The sequence below is a fragment of the Pristis pectinata genome, chromosome 20 (genome assembly GCF_009764475.1).
Source record: "Pristis pectinata isolate sPriPec2 chromosome 20, sPriPec2.1.pri, whole genome shotgun sequence".
In the NCBI taxonomy this organism is placed as follows: domain Eukaryota; kingdom Metazoa; phylum Chordata; class Chondrichthyes; order Rhinopristiformes; family Pristidae; genus Pristis; species Pristis pectinata.
The window spans coordinates 26,941,022-26,957,002 of NC_067424.1; the positions used below are offsets into that span (position 1 = coordinate 26,941,022).

At 39.6% G+C, this 15,981-nt stretch overlaps 1 protein-coding gene across 1 annotated transcript in view; it reads right to left on the reverse strand.

The window, feature by feature from the left end:
• Positions 1–2,443: 2,443 nt before the first annotated feature.
• Positions 2,444–15,981, reverse strand: part of LOC127580899 (adenosine receptor A1-like) — a 120,840-nt gene continuing 107,302 nt past the window's right edge. The window contains exon 2 of the mRNA XM_052034874.1: positions 2,444–2,635. Coding sequence (XP_051890834.1) covers positions 2,557–2,635 — 79 coding nt within the window. The 3' untranslated portion in view covers positions 2,444–2,556. The remainder of the gene's footprint in view (positions 2,636–15,981) is intronic.

The window sequence follows — 15,981 nt, forward strand, 5'->3', positions numbered from 1 at the left end:
GAGACTGTTCATGTTTAAGCTATGATCGTTGTTCTGGGGCTTCAAACCACCCTGAAGCACACAGAAAAGAGGATTACATTTATGTAAGATTTTTAAACTGGATCAACGGAAAGGCAAAGCCAATGGAATTTTCATTAAAAGCAGGAATCCTGTGACATTTTGTAATATCCTGCACCATATTGTTCAGGCCTGTCACAACAGATGAGCACAGACAGCTTTACATACATTACATTCACTCATTTTATTAAGGCTGATGTGTGGATTGGAAACATGGGCAAACATAAATTCAGAGAGTGGTTGGACAACTGAGGCATTTCAGCCCTTCGGCAAATACATTCTAAGATCGTTGAAGGGATTTGAAAACATTTGTTCCATATTCATCTTTGCTCTTCAACTGTTCTGGTTCAGTCACTGTGATTAGGAAAACTATTAGTCATCCATGTGGCCTTTGATTTTGGGATTAGGCCTGAGAAACTCAGAGGGCTGCAAATCCAAATGCAGTCACTCACCAGCAGGAATATCTCTTGAACCGTTGGCTATTATTTATGCTTTGCATGAGATGCTGAGTAAGCCTGGATATCAATGCAGTATAATTCTCATTTATTCTGCATCCCATTATTTCAGCTCATCCTCAGGGATTGTTCATGAAGGAGAGTTCAACACAGCCTTAGTTACTTTAAAGCAGGGGTTCTGTATTTTCAGTGCAGAACCTTGGTTAACACTACACTACAGGTATTGTTGAGACAGCTCCCATCTTTTGGAAGACATGTTAAACTGAGGCTACAGGATTCCGAGAGCAGCTGTCCTAACTGATACACCTCTCTCAATTAGCATCAACAAAATTAACACCAAATCTTTTGACGAGGCACATTGCAATCTTCTGAATTCGACACTTGAGTTGCTACAATAAATGGAGAAAATACTGGAAATACTCAGCTAGTTGGGCAGCATCTGCAGAGAGAGAAAACAGAGTCAATGTTTCAGGTCGGTGACCTTTCACGAGTTCTGATGCTGTCTGACCAGCTGAGCATTTCGAGAATTTTTTGTTTTTACTTCAGATTTCTAATGTTCCTTTTAATTAGACCGCAGCACCTTATCTTCTGACTGGGCACATTGTAACCTTCTTGAACCAGCATTGATTTCAGCAATTTCAGATATTGAGCATTTCCAGCATTTCATTTCTGAATACCAGCATCTTTCTACATCCCTCTGATAACCTCAATCATTCTGCATTTATATTCCCTTTAGGCTTCTGTTACCTTGCACTTTAATTCCGTTTGTCATTTAATCTCTCCTGCTGAATAATGGTGCTGACAGTGAATGCTATACTTCTAGCCAGAACAAAAGGCACATATGCCAGCTTTTCTTTCCTTTTTCCTACGGGCAAATGTGTATGTTTCTGGTACAGATGGATTCTGAATAAGTAAAGACAAAAACATAACCCTGACTTTATTAAAACCTGCTTTAGAGCACCTTCAGCTTAGTGACATTGGACCTAGCAATGACAAAGAGAACACAAAAGAATGGGCTGCCCCTATTTTTCGTGTTCTTTTGTAACACGCAAATAAGAAAGTAAGAAAGAATTAGTAAGAAAATCAATTTACGGTTAAGCTAAAATTGCTGCTCTGAAGAGAGGATTACTCTTGGGTAGGATTTTGAGAATGGAATGGTGTTACATTTGTTTTTTTGGGCAAGATTACATTTCTTGAAAATGGATCATAGATTATTCACTGAAACATTAACGTTCTTTCTCTACAGACCCTGCCTAATCGGCAGGATATTTCTATAGCTTCTGTTTTTGCCAGCAGTATTTGGATATTGGAACCCAATTTACCATGACTGTCATCAGTTGAATTTTCCTTCAGTTTTGGCTCAGAATAAGAATCTTCTGTGATTCAACCACACAAGTCCTGACTGACCTCCTTGACATTTATTAACATGAGGCTGAATACTGCTCCAGCTGTCTATTTACAAGTTGTATAGCCTGACAATAAATTATATTTGAAGTGTAATCACTGCGATCATAGAAGGAAGGCACAAAGCTTTTGTGTTTTATTTTAAGTTCAGTTTGCAGGTATTTAGCAGTACCAATTAGTTTTGTTTTTTGAGAAGTTTCACTCAAGAGCTCATCAACCTGAGGTCTCCAGAAGCACAACTAAGTTAAAGAGAAAAGTATGCATTCACAATAACATGAACATTTCTATAATTGATTGCTTATCCAGGACATCTTCTTACAAAAATAGCTCTGCCAAAATAACAAATATTTTAAACATAGCATGATAATAAAATACGCATACTTTGAATTAAATATAAAACTGCATATTTAAAATTAAGATTCAGAAAATCCATTGTAGTAAATCATGGCTTACATTTTAAATGAGTTTGTAGACATCAATGTCCTTACTTTTCAGTTCCTGATGACATGATTCTGAGAGAAGTAACTTCCCACTTTGCTTTACCTTTAGGCAATGCCAACAGCAACAAAAGGTGCCTGTTAATTTCAGGCACTGTGTATGCTGCCTTATGAATATTGGGGTGAATTTTTCCTGATGTAAATTATCCCACAATACAGATTCGTCCAAACCGAAACTTTGCTCCGAAATTGCAGAACATTGTCTGGTCGCCCTCTTGATTCCTACAATTTGGTAAACATGGAAGGAAAAGTTAATTAAAAAATGCTTCATGCCTTTCACATTTGTTGGAAGTTTGGAACATTCGTAGAGCGCAGGGTTCAGCCTCATAGTCATCTAGCATTTTTGAGATTTTTGTTGAAGTATGGTTTTAATTGTCACTCCAATGATGGCATTAAACTTGAGAACATGGATTGCTTCACTTCTCCAGGGCATTGATTGATTCAACAAATGGACGACGTTCTCTGTCACAAACTTAAGCTGCAAAATATAAATCATCTTTTTCCTTCAGGGTTGATTGTGTTGCTCATCTGAGGGAATTTGGTCCAGAAGCTGTGTTACCTACCAGAAATGTTGTGCATGGTCTCCACTATTCAACCAAGCAGCTTTGGTCTCAGTAAAGCAAAACCAATGAGGCTTTCTGGATGACAGAATCTTTTTTTGGTGCCAAACGCATTTCTTGCCAGATTACAAAGCAGGTCTGCTTTGTTTAAATAAAGCACCAGTATGCATGATGAAATTTGCTACTTCTACAAAAGGAGCAGAGATCAGGCCAAACTTTATCACCATATCTGAAAACTGGCAGGGGAATTACATGTGTACTGTATTCCTGTAGATCAGATGTGGATTTCAATTCACAGAACAGCTTTTCCATGCAGCCTGCAAAATCAATGCACAGACACACCACTTCAGCCCAAGAATTTCTTGAATATATTGAGAGATTTTCCAAGCAACATGCATAAATTTCATATAATGTGAACGGGACATTTATAGTTGGATTGCCATGCATTTTGAGGCTTTCATCAAGGGTAGTTGCATTTTTTACTCACTATAGAGGATCACAAATTATTTTCTAGAACCTCTGGCAAATACTCGCTCCAAAGCTGCTGAAGAGTGCCAGAGTTCTCACTTGGGGAGAATTTCTGTAAAACAGTTCACCAAAAAGTTTATTCATTTGATTTATTGTGGTTCCCGAATGCATCATTGACTGAACAGATGCATGAATGGCATTGTCCTCATCCTCCTGTTTGTTCACAGTTGTATTAGAGCTTTCTGTCCTATTCCAGAGTTCAGTCTAGATTGTTTTAATTTTGTAAGAGACTCACAGCATAGGTGTAACAGGCAGTTTGCTAGTATCCACAGAATTAACAACTCTGCAGCATTTACACACTAGTTTTGGCTTCCCCTTAATTATTTCTTAAGCAAAATCTTTATTTCTGTTCAAGCAAAGGGGTACAATATCTGCTTTGTGCACACTTTCTAACAATGCTTTTATTCTTTAGGTATTGGCTACCTTTGTCAGGCTGTTGACTAGAAAATCCCAAAGATAGAGGTATTTGCCTGTAACTGAATGTTTTGAAATCTAGGTGCAGCATTCTGAAAACCTAATGTTAATGAACAGTGAGAACTTCAGCTTGAGATTCACAGAACTGCCAGGTTTTCCTGTGTAAGTGACGTTGTTATTTCACTTCCATAACCCACACTGATATGTTGCAAGATCTTGCATTTTTCAGATATGTAACCTAAAAGGTGTGATCTCTTCAAGCAGCTCTTAAGGGGACATACCACAATACAAGCAGCACTCACCCAGCAACTGCAGAGTTTCCTCCCACCTTCCAAAGATGCACAGGTAGGTTAACGTGGGGGTTTAAAATGGGCTGCGCGAACTCGTTGGGCCGGAAGGGCCTGTTACCACGCTGTCAATAAAATTAAATTAAAGTGTTGTTACTGAATAAATGTATGCTGCAATGCTAGGAGGAGATGGATGAGAGCTTCCAAAGGACCAGAAGGACTTGGAGATGGTGTTGAAGAACAGTGCCCACAGGAAACATACTTTTTGTGCTTGGGGGTCACAGGTACCCTCCAGAGCGACAGCCAGGGTGGAGTTTCAGGAAGAACTCTCTAAGGATAGGAATATAACCCATGAATGGCTACATTTTGGGGAAGCCTGGATTGCAGGCAATTGTCGAGCATACTCGGCCTGCTCCTGTGGACTGAAGCAAAGGTGGATGAAGTCTCTTCACCTTTAGAGTGGAGTTTAGGTAATCTCCCTAACGCATCGCTGAGCAGCAAATTGTGAGAGGTGGTAGACAACAACAGTAGCCTGGAACATCTGATACTGGGAAGCCGAGAGCGATCTCGATTTTGACCTCCACGGGAAGTTAGACAAGGCACAGAAGTGAAGTTGTATCTGAGATTGTGGGAGGTCAGTGAGGACTTCTAGGAACCGGACCTTGGTTTCTCCCCCCCACCTTGCCCGACTCCTTCTGTAATTTTAAACCAACTTATTTTATCACAGCCCCACTCCAATGGAGGCTCCTCAACCTGAAACATTAACTCTGATTCTCTTTTCACAGATGCTGCATGACCTGCTGAATTTTTGCAGTATTTTCTATTTTGGTGACGGCTTTTTTTTCTGTGGCTGTGCATACTAAATTTCTGACACAAAATTGTTGCTTTTCTTTGAACATTAATGGAATAAGTCCAGCTCCTATGTTACGGACTCAGTGAAAGTCCCTTTAAGATAGAGAGTGTGTGTGTATGTGTGTGTGGGGCGTGCTTACGTCAATAGAAGATAAAGGACGTAATGACGTTGTTGAAGAAGTAAGAAGAAGAAGAAGAAGAGAGAGAGAGAAGGGAGAGAGACACCAGCCTGCTTGTTTTCTCTATCGATGGATGAGAAACAATAACTGTGTTTACCACTGAAATCCATGTATGGAAAAGTTGGAAGTAATCCGGTGGAGTTCACTTTGTTGCTGACCTGTAGAAGGAAACAGGTATTTGTGTGTGGACGACCACGGTTCGGATGCTTTTCGGGGTGAGGAAGTCACTACCGAGTAAACACTGAAGTGTCGTTTGGGTTCCATCGTGGAACATTTGGATTTCGTATGTACTCTCTCTATGTTTTTCTACATCTACATCTTATCTTCAGACAACGGTGGTTGTTGAAGAAGCCCTTGCTCATATTTCACCTTATGGCTTGCGGAACTGAACTTTAAGAACCATTCCGGAACTGGGAGTTTTGGACTTTGTCACACACACACACGAAGAGTTTAGTTTTGGGGTTAACGTTCGAGGTTTAACATTCTTGAATTCTAACATACTAACATTTTTTTTAACTTTTATTTTACGTATTACCATAAGTAGTGATTAATAAAATAGTTTTTAACACTGAATCATGCTCAGTGTGTTTCTTTTGTTGCTGGTTTGTGACAAAATTGGGGGCTCGTCCGGGATAGTTCCCAAGGTTAACGAGTGTCATCTGGGATCGTTCCCCAGATTGACGAGATTTGTTCGAGATTCAATCCAAAGATTTTTGAGGGAGGTCTGATAAATTCTTTTTAATTGGCTTGTGTGTGTGGAAACCAGCAGCAATGGATATTAAGGCATTTTTGGAGTCACCAACCCAAAAGGGATTGGAGGTGGCGAAAAAGGATGATTTGATAAAGATTGCTACAAGGCTAAACCTTACAGAAGTAAAGCAGTCTATGAGGAAGGCAGATATTCAGAGACTGATAGCTGGCCATTATGTGGAAAAGAAGGTGTTTGAGGAGGAAGTGTTAAAACAGTTTCCTGGAAGTGAAATAGCAATTTCTGAGGCACAGGTGCAGCTGGCAAAGATAGAGGCTGAACGAGAACAAACCCAGTTAAAGATAGAGGCTGAACGAGAACAAAAGAAATTAGAGGCTGAACAAAAGATAACTCAGATGAAGATAGAAGCTGATCTAGCAATGAAGCAGATGGAGCTGGATAACGAGGAGAAAAAGAGGCAGCATGAGTTACAAATGAAGCGTAGGAGTTCGGAATCTGATTCTGATGATGGTTTTTCAGCCAGCAGGGAGGTTCGATTAGTCCCTCCGTTTGAAGAAGATCAGGTTGATCAGTATTTCCAACATTTTGAAAAGGTTGCTGTGAGTTCAAACTGGCCAAGGAAAGGATGGGCTCTTATGGTACAGAGTGTGATTAAAGGTAAAGCTCAAAAAGCTTATTCTGCTTTGTCTGTTGAGGATGCAGCTGATTATACCAAGGTAAAACAAGCTATATTGAAGGCCTATGAATTGGTCCCTGAGGCTTATAGACAAAAATTCAGAGACTTGAGGAAATCTGCAGATCAGACTTATATGGAATTTGCCAATGGAAAGAGAATATGTTTTGAACGATGGTGCCTGGCTAAAAATGTAGATGGGGATTACGATAAATTGACAGAATTGATACTGGTGGAAGACTTTAAAAGATGTGTTCCAGCTGAATTAACAACATATTTAAATGAAAAGGCAGTGGAAACTTTACAAGAAACTGCTAGGTTGGCAGATGATTATGCTTTAACCCATAAATCCAAATGGGGACAACCTAAAACCTTTCAAAAGAGTTACAAAGACAATCCAGGTAAACCAGAGATTAAATTAGGAGGTAATCAAAAAGGAAAAGATGAAAAGAAGCCAGGGCTGGAGAAACCTGTTGAGCGTACTTGTTATTACTGTAGGAAACCTGGCCACGTGATATCTAATTGTGCCCTTTTGAAGAAAAAGAAGGAAGCTGGGCCCAATGCTTGCTTTCAGGCAATTAAAAATCAAAAAGGTTTAGGAGATGCTGTTAAAGATCAGTCCTTGCAAGAGGGAAAAGCGGAAAAGTTGGAGGAGGTGAGAAAGGAATTCCGTTCGTATGTATCAGAGGGTTTTGTTTCACTGAATGATGAGTCACCCCAGGTGCCAGTGAAAATTCTTAGAGATACTGGGGCTAGTCAATCTCTCTTGCTGGACAGTGTTTTAAATTTTGGTGAAGAAAGTGACACTGGTGAAGTAAATCTAGTACGAGGCGTTACAGGTGAGACCATGTCTGTCCCTTTTCACAGGGTGATTTTAAAGTCAAAGTTCGTAGAAGGACCAGTCGAGATAGGGATAAGACCTAGTTTGCCAGTGGAAGGAGTTTCTTTGTTATTGGGAAATGACCTTGCAAATGGAGAAAGTGATCCTGTGGTACGGTTAACAACCAAACCAAGGATTGATGAGTCTGAGGATGATTCAGATGTTTACCCATCATGTGCGGTGACTCGAGCTAGAGCTAAAGAATTAGCCAAGACAGACAGTCCGGTGCAGTCTGATGTGGTTCCTTGTGACAGTCCTAAACAGGAAGAAAATTTTGATGCCTTATCTGAGACTTTTCTGTCTTCACTGGAGGATCAACATCCTTATAGTGAGCCTGAATTTAAAGATTTGTCTTTGTCGAGGAAGGATTTTATGGTGGAACAGACAAAGGACCCTGAGTTGACAGAATTGAAAGAAAAAGCACTCTCATGTGAGGAGATTGAAAAGGTGCCAACTGGATACTATGTCAAAAATGGAGTGTTAATGAGGAAATGGAGACCTCCTCATGTTCCTGTTACTGAGGAATGGGAAGTTATTCATCAGGTTGTTGTTCCAAAAGTTTATAGGGATGAGATTTTAAACCTGGCCCATAGTATGCCTTTGGGTGGTCATTTTGGTGTGAATAAAACTGTAGGGAAGATCTTGAAACAATTCTATTGGCCTGGTTTGAGAAAAGATGTGGTGATGTTTTGTCGAACCTGCCACACATGTCAGATGGTAGGTAAACCAAATCAAAAACCCCCTGTGGCTCCTTTGAAACCAATTCCTGCTTTTGGTGAACCCTTTTCGAAGGTGATTGTGGACTGTGTTGGCCCCTTACCAAAGTCTAAGACTGGAAATCAGTATTTGTTAACCATCATGTGTGCCACTTCTAGATTTCCAGAGGCAATACCCCTTAGAAATATTAAGGCCAAGACGGTGTCAAAGGCTCTTGTAAAATTTTTTACCTTGTTTGGTTTGCCAAAAGAAATCCAATCTGATCAAGGTAGTAATTTTATGTCAAAAATTTTTCAACAAATAGTCTATGAGCTGGGAGCAAAGCAGATTGTATCATCTGCATATCACCCAGAATCTCAAGGAGCTCTGGAGAGATTTCATTCTACTCTCAAAAATATGCTGAAGACTTATTGCTTTGAAAACACCAAGGATTGGGACGAAGGTATCCATTTACTTTTGTTTGCCGTTAGAGAATCGATCCAGGAGTCAATAGGATTTAGTCCGTTTGAGCTTGTGTTTGGACATCGGGTGAGAGGACCTTTGGAGTTGTTGAGAGAGCAATGGGTTAATGAGGAAGTTCACTTGAGTCTGTTGGACTATGTCCAAAAATTTAAAACTCGGTTGGAGAGAGTCTGCCAGCTAGCGAGAGAGAATCTGAAAACAAGCCAGATAAGAATGAAGACATATTTTGATAGACGTGCTCGGCCTAGGACATTCGCAGTGGGGCAAAAGGTGTTGGTATTTTTCCCTAGCCAAAATAATCCCTTGCAAGCTCGCTTTTCTGGACCCTATGTTATTGAATCTCGAGTGACTGATCTAACATATATAATCAAAACACCAGATAGACGCAAGAAAACACAACTCTGTCACGTAAACATGCTAAAACCTTATTATGAGAGGGATTCAGTTGTGGCCTTGGTGGATGGTGTAAAGGTTGTTTCTAGAATGCCTGATGTTGATGTTGAGGAAGGCCAATTTAGACCAAATATTGTTCCATCGAAACTGAAAAACCAAAATATCCTGGAGAACCTTGAAACGAAGTTGGACCATTTACAAGTTTCACAAAAACAACAGATGAGAGAATTAATTTTAAAATTTAAAAATCTGTTCCCAGATGTTCCAAACAGAACATCGATAATTACCCATGATGTTGATGTTGGGGATGCAAAACCAATCAAACAACACCCATATCGAATGAATGTGGAAAAAAGTAAACTTGTTGATCAGGAAATAAAATACATGTTGGAAAATGATATTATTAGACATTCTACTTCAAATTGGAGTTCGCCCTCTGTTATTGTACCTAAACCTGATGGAACTGTTAGATTTTGCACAGATTACAGGAAAGTGAATGCTGTAACAAAGTCAGATGCTTACCCTATTCCTAGGGTGGATGATTGCATAGACAGAGTGGGAAAGGCAAAATTTCTTACAAAGATTGACCTATTAAAAGGGTACTGGTGTGTTCCATTAACAGATAGAGGAAGGGAAATTTCAGCCTTTGTAACCCCTTCTGGATTGTATGAATACAATGTTTTGCCATTTGGAATGAAAAATGCTCCGGCAACATTTCAAAGAATGATTAATTCAGTGATTCATGGGTTAAAACATACAGATGCCTACATTGACGACTTAGTGACTGGGAATGATACTTGGGAAGATCACATCTCTGCGTTAGAAAGGTTGTTTGAAAGACTTTCCAAGGCTAACCTTACAGTTAACTTGGCTAAAAGTGAATTTGGCCATGCCACTGTGACGTATCTTGGTTATGTTGTAGGTCAAGGCAAGCAAGCTCCTGTTCAGGCAAAAGTTCAAGCAATATCTGAGTTTCCTATTCCCACAGGTACGAGGACTGTTAGAAGATTTTTGGGAATGGTTGGATATTATCGAAAATTTTGTAAAAATTTTGCTGATATTGCTCTTCCCCTAACTAATCTTCAGAAGAAGGGAGTAAAGTTTGTTTGGACAGATTCTTGTCAAGAAGCATTTGAGAAGCTGAAAGCCATTTTATGCTACCATCCTGTGCTCAGAACACCTGACTTTGAAAAGCCATTTTCATTAGCAGTAGATGCCAGTGATGAAGCTGCAGGAGCTGTGTTGTTGCAGAAGGGTGACCTTGATGATATTGACCATCCTGTAGCTTACTTTTCAAAGAAATTTAATGAGCATCAAAAGAATTATTCCACCGTAGAGAAAGAATTACTGTCGCTTGTTTTAGCCTTGCAACATTTCAGTGTATATGTTTGCACCGCTCAGAAACCATTGACTGTGTATACAGATCATAACCCATTGGTGTTTCTGAGCCGAGTCAAAAACAAGAACAGAAGGCTGTTAAACTGGAGTTTAATTTTGCAAGAGTTTGATCTCATGATAACTCACATTAAAGGCAAAGATAATGTGATTGCTGATTGTCTTTCCCGATGTTAAATGGGAAACATGTATCTGTACTAATCTGATAGTCTGTAGTTGTGTAGCATGATAATTATTAACATTACTAACTGTATGCGCGGTTAAAATTTTCTTGGGAAAATTTTTTTTTAGGTGGGAGGTGTTACGGACTCAGTGAAAGTCCCTTTAAGATAGAGAGTGTGTGTGTATGTGTGTGTGGGGCGTGCTTACGTCAATAGAAGATAAAGGACGTAATGACGTTGTTGAAGAAGTAAGAAGAAGAAGAAGAAGAGAGAGAGAGAAGGGAGAGAGACACCAGCCTGCTTGTTTTCTCTATCGATGGATGAGAAACAATAACTGTGTTTACCACTGAAATCCATGTATGGAAAAGTTGGAAGTAATCCGGTGGAGTTCACTTTGTTGCTGACCTGTAGAAGGAAACAGGTATTTGTGTGTGGACGACCACGGTTCGGATGCTTTTCGGGGTGAGGAAGTCACTACCGAGTAAACACTGAAGTGTCGTTTGGGTTCCATCGTGGAACATTTGGATTTCGTATGTACTCTCTCTATGTTTTTCTACATCTACATCTTATCTTCAGACAACGGTGGTTGTTGAAGAAGCCCTTGCTCATATTTCACCTTATGGCTTGCGGAACTGAACTTTAAGAACCATTCCGGAACTGGGAGTTTTGGACTTTGTCACACACACACACGAAGAGTTTAGTTTTGGGGTTAACGTTCGAGGTTTAACATTCTTGAATTCTAACATACTAACATTTTTTTAAACTTTTATTTTACGTATTACCATAAGTAGTGATTAATAAAATAGTTTTTAACACTGAATCATGCTCAGTGTGTTTCTTTTGTTGCTGGTTTGTGACACCTACTAGCCACCACACATCTACTCTTCACAATAATCAAACACATTTAGAAATTGTAGAAGAGCCCTCTGATAGCATGAGCCATCAATGAGCAATCAGGGTGATCTGGAGCAGAGTCTCAGGATCTGCCACCCGAGGCCCAGTTGGTGCTTGAAGAACTCTTTGCTTTGTAGAACTTCTGCAACAGTGAGGGCTACAACTCAAATGGAATTGTGAGGCTGTGAAAGGTGAGTGCAGTGGAAGGGAATCACACATGGAGAGAATGTAATATGCAAACTGTGTCAAGCACGACCTAGCTCAATGTGTACAATGTGAAATAAAGAGTGTTTTTTGTTACATTCTTATCGGTTTCCATATTCTTTATGTCTCCTTTTCTGTGGAGAATCTTCTGAGAGTAATTTATTTTTGATGTACAGCTGTGGTAAGCTTCGTCTCCCTCGTAATATTGATCTTACTGTCGAACTACTTTCCCCTGTGGTGGTTGCAACAAAAATAGTTGCTTAGCATGCAGGAAAATATTATAAAACTGGAGAATCGCTTGGAATTACACAGGGTTAGTTCATGCAATGAATCTTTGCTTCCAGAAATCTATGCCAAGAATGATTATGTCGAAACTTAACTGAATTGAAGTTGAGATTCCTTTGAAGTGATCACTTCAGGCATAACACTGAGCAAATCAAACATTCATAGGCACCATTTACCGAAAGGTCACAGATGGAGAACCCCTATTTACATGTTTCAATGAGGCCAGCTTTCATTTCAACACACTGTAATATTTCCCTTCTGTGTTCATTAATCAACATATTGGTAGCATTTTATTCTGATTTTCCCTGCAGGACGTCCAACATGATATCTCAGGTGTAAAAACTTTACAAACTGCAAAGAAAATTCTACTGCCTTGATTTTAATTTTTGATTCAACTTTTCTTGAAAATAAAATCATAATGCAATAAATGATGGATGTGATATTCTATACAATAAGGTATTCTCACTCTGTTTATTCCAAAGGTAAAGTCTCCTAAAAATGTTTTCTCATCATGACCCATTCCTGTCAGGCTTTATTCTGACTGTTGTAAAAATAACTTAAAATTCTTTGTTTCTATTAATCCGTTATTCCTTGGGTGTATTTGTGAGAGATTCTCTAACCAACACTGGACTATAGTAACACAAGCCCCGAAAGTTAGGGAACTTTGGCAGGTTTATTCACAGGAAAAATAAAAGCTGGCATTATTTTCATTTCTACGTGCAGTTTAAAGGCAAATGCTCCATACGTAAGCTGGCTGAAGGCCCAGTAAAATGTGAGAAGACCATCCAACTCCACAAGTTGCAATTCCCAAGTGGAACGGTGAAAAGGAAGCTATGGCTGATTTAAATGCTGCACTGTGCTGTCATCAGTAAAGCACTTGTCCTTGGAAATCATAATGATATGCTGTAAGACATATAAGATAAGATATCTTTATTGGTCATGTGTACATCAAAACACACAGTGAAATGCATCTTTGCGTAGAAAGTTCTGGGGACAGCCCACAAGTGTTGCCACACTTCCGGTGCCAACATCGCATGCCCACAGCTCCTAACCCGTGCGTCTTTGGAATGTGGGAGGAAACTGGAGCACCTGGAGGAAACCCACGCAGACATGGGGAGAACATACAAACTCCTTACAGACAGCAGCAGGAATTGAACCCAGGTCGTTGGCACTGTAATAGCATTACGCTAACCACTACACTACCGTGCCTGCCAATCATTCATATAAATTTTAGGCATGAGAGGAAGGAATACCTCCACCTCAATATCACTGTTTCAGCATCCGGTAATCCTATAGTTATATCATAACAGTGTTGCTATTCAGAAAACTCATACTTTTGCCTATGTTTATGACTGCCATTCCTTTAAGCAGGCTGACTCACTTATGAACTGAAAGAATCCCTTTCAGATGACACATTGGTTGACATATCGCTTACTGGAGAATAGATTGAACACACACGTCCTTCCAATATCTCAGTGTAAAAAGAACAGATTGTGATTAAATAACCATAAAGGCTAACCACTTGGGTTGAAGTTATTTACAAGTGGAAGATACCGATGCAAAAAAAAACACAGTAGGACAAGAGCAGCAGGAACATGGGATCCCCACTGCCTGCATGTTATCTTCCCTGCCAAACACCATCCTGACTTCAATTCAGAGTTAAACAGCACAGAAACAGGCTCCTCAGCCCAACTCGTCCATGCCAACCAAGGTGCATACCTGAGCTGGTTCCATTTGCCTGTGTTTGGTCCATATCCCTCTAAAGCTTTCCTATCCATGTGCCCGTCCAAATGTCTTTTGAACCTTGTAATTGTACCTGTCCCTACCATTTCCTCTGGTAGCTTGTTCCATATACCTACCTCCCTCTGTGTGAAAAACTTGCCCCTCAGGTCCACTTCAAATCATTCCCCTCTCTACTTTCCAATATATCTGAAGCTGTTCCTACATTGTAACATAATGCAGCTGTTCCTACATTGTCACTGGGTCAAAATCCTGGTGGATACAGACATCACGTGCATTGCAATGGTTCAAAGAGGAGGCCTTCCACTTTTGTTCTCAAGGAGACAAGGAATTAGGTGCTGGCCTCATCATTGCCGAAACTACGAAAGAATTTCAATAAAACTGCACTTTATTTATCCAGTAGATCTGAATTCTGCCCATGCTGGGTTAATATATCTTTTGGCAGACAGCTTCTACTTACAATTTCTGGACAATCTTTAGCTCTGTTGAAGAAAACGGTCAAATTCACTAGTTTATAGTTCAGTGGGACAAGATGTTGCACGTAGAATTGTCATTGTTCCCATGGAGACTGGCTTCTTTGCCAGAACTCCAATTTTAATCTCTATAGTTTCTTTCATGCAGAACTATTTCTTTTCAAGTGAGTAAACAAAAACTTTAGCAGTCTTTACACCTTGTTAGGCAAAGTGCTAAAGGGCTTGAACTTCAGATTTCCTGGTGTCATAAAAGCCTGCTTCTTGCAGTAAGGGGAAACGGTACTTTTCATCTGCATTCATTGTCCCTAAAAGAATCCTAATTTGTTACCAACAAGAGCATTTGGCTCTAGGCATAGACTGTCATTTCCTGCCTTCCATTTTCAAACTTAATGTTGAGTAGGTGCTCTCCATTTTGATCAAAGGTTATTTTTTAAAACAAAATAAGCAACAGGAAGGCAGACATTGCTGTTCTTATTCCAACATGATTAGTTGTAAAGCAAACTTCCATTTGTTCTAGCCTGGCAATATGCCTCAGGTCAACTGCACAAGTGTGTTATTGTCCCACTTCACAGCGTAAAGCAGACAAATGAATCAAAGTTAACCCAGTTTTATACTGGGGGTCTTCACCCAGCAGGAATTGGACATTGCACTTCTATGGCATAGCTCTAGTGTAAAATAAATCTCTTAGGGATTACATAATAACAATGTGATTGAGCTTCTTCTACTTCAATAGATACCAGCCCCTGTTCTTGAGCACTGTATTTGTGAAATTGCTTGATCATTGGTAGCCCAGTGACAAAACTGCACTGTTTTTCATCCCATCTGTGTTTTGGTGGCAGTTTGGAACCGGGAGCATGAAATCCACCCTAATAATAAACTTGCTTTTGTTTACTGCTTTATCACACCAGAAAATCACACAGCACCTCATGGAATAAATTATTTTTGCTTCCATATATAATGACTATTGATATGTTGGCCAAGATGGAAGCCTCTTACACCAACAACATCCCATGTACAATGATATGATTAATTTATCTGTTGCTGTGAGGTATTGTATTGGAGAGCAATATTGTTCAGGGGAGTAGGGGAGGTGCTTATTTTCTGAATAGTGCCAAGGCATTGCTAACATCTAAATGAGCCACAGGAACATTTCATCTGAGGAACAGAAGCACAAGATCTGTAGCAATCATATGCAATAACTTGCAGAGACATTTCAAATTATGTGAGTTTGCCTTCATTAGTAATAGATTGGCATAGAATTCACAGTATTTTTTTTCAACCTGATTGTATTGTGTCACGTACCAGCAACAAAACAAACACACCGAATCATGTATAAATGTTAGAACCTATTTTATTAATAACTACTTATGATAATAAGAAAAATAAAAGTAAAAATGTTGGAATCTTAGGAGTAAAAATGTTAGATCTTAAACATTAACCCCAAAAACTAAACTCGAAGTGTGTTTGTGGCAAATTCCCAAACTCCAAGTCCAGGAATAGTTCTCAAAATTCTGTTCAGCAAGCCGTAAGGTGAAACATGAGCAAAGGCTTCTGCAAAATGACCATTGACTGAAGAAAAAACGTAGAGAGAAAATAGAGTAGTTACGAAATCCAAATGTTCCACTTGGGAACTCATACGACACCTCAATCACTGATGATCTCCATTCCTTTGTTCCAAAGTATCTGCCACCCCGAAAGGCACTCGGGACGTGCCAGCCCACACAAATACCTGTTTCCTTCTACAGGTTAACGACAAAGTGGA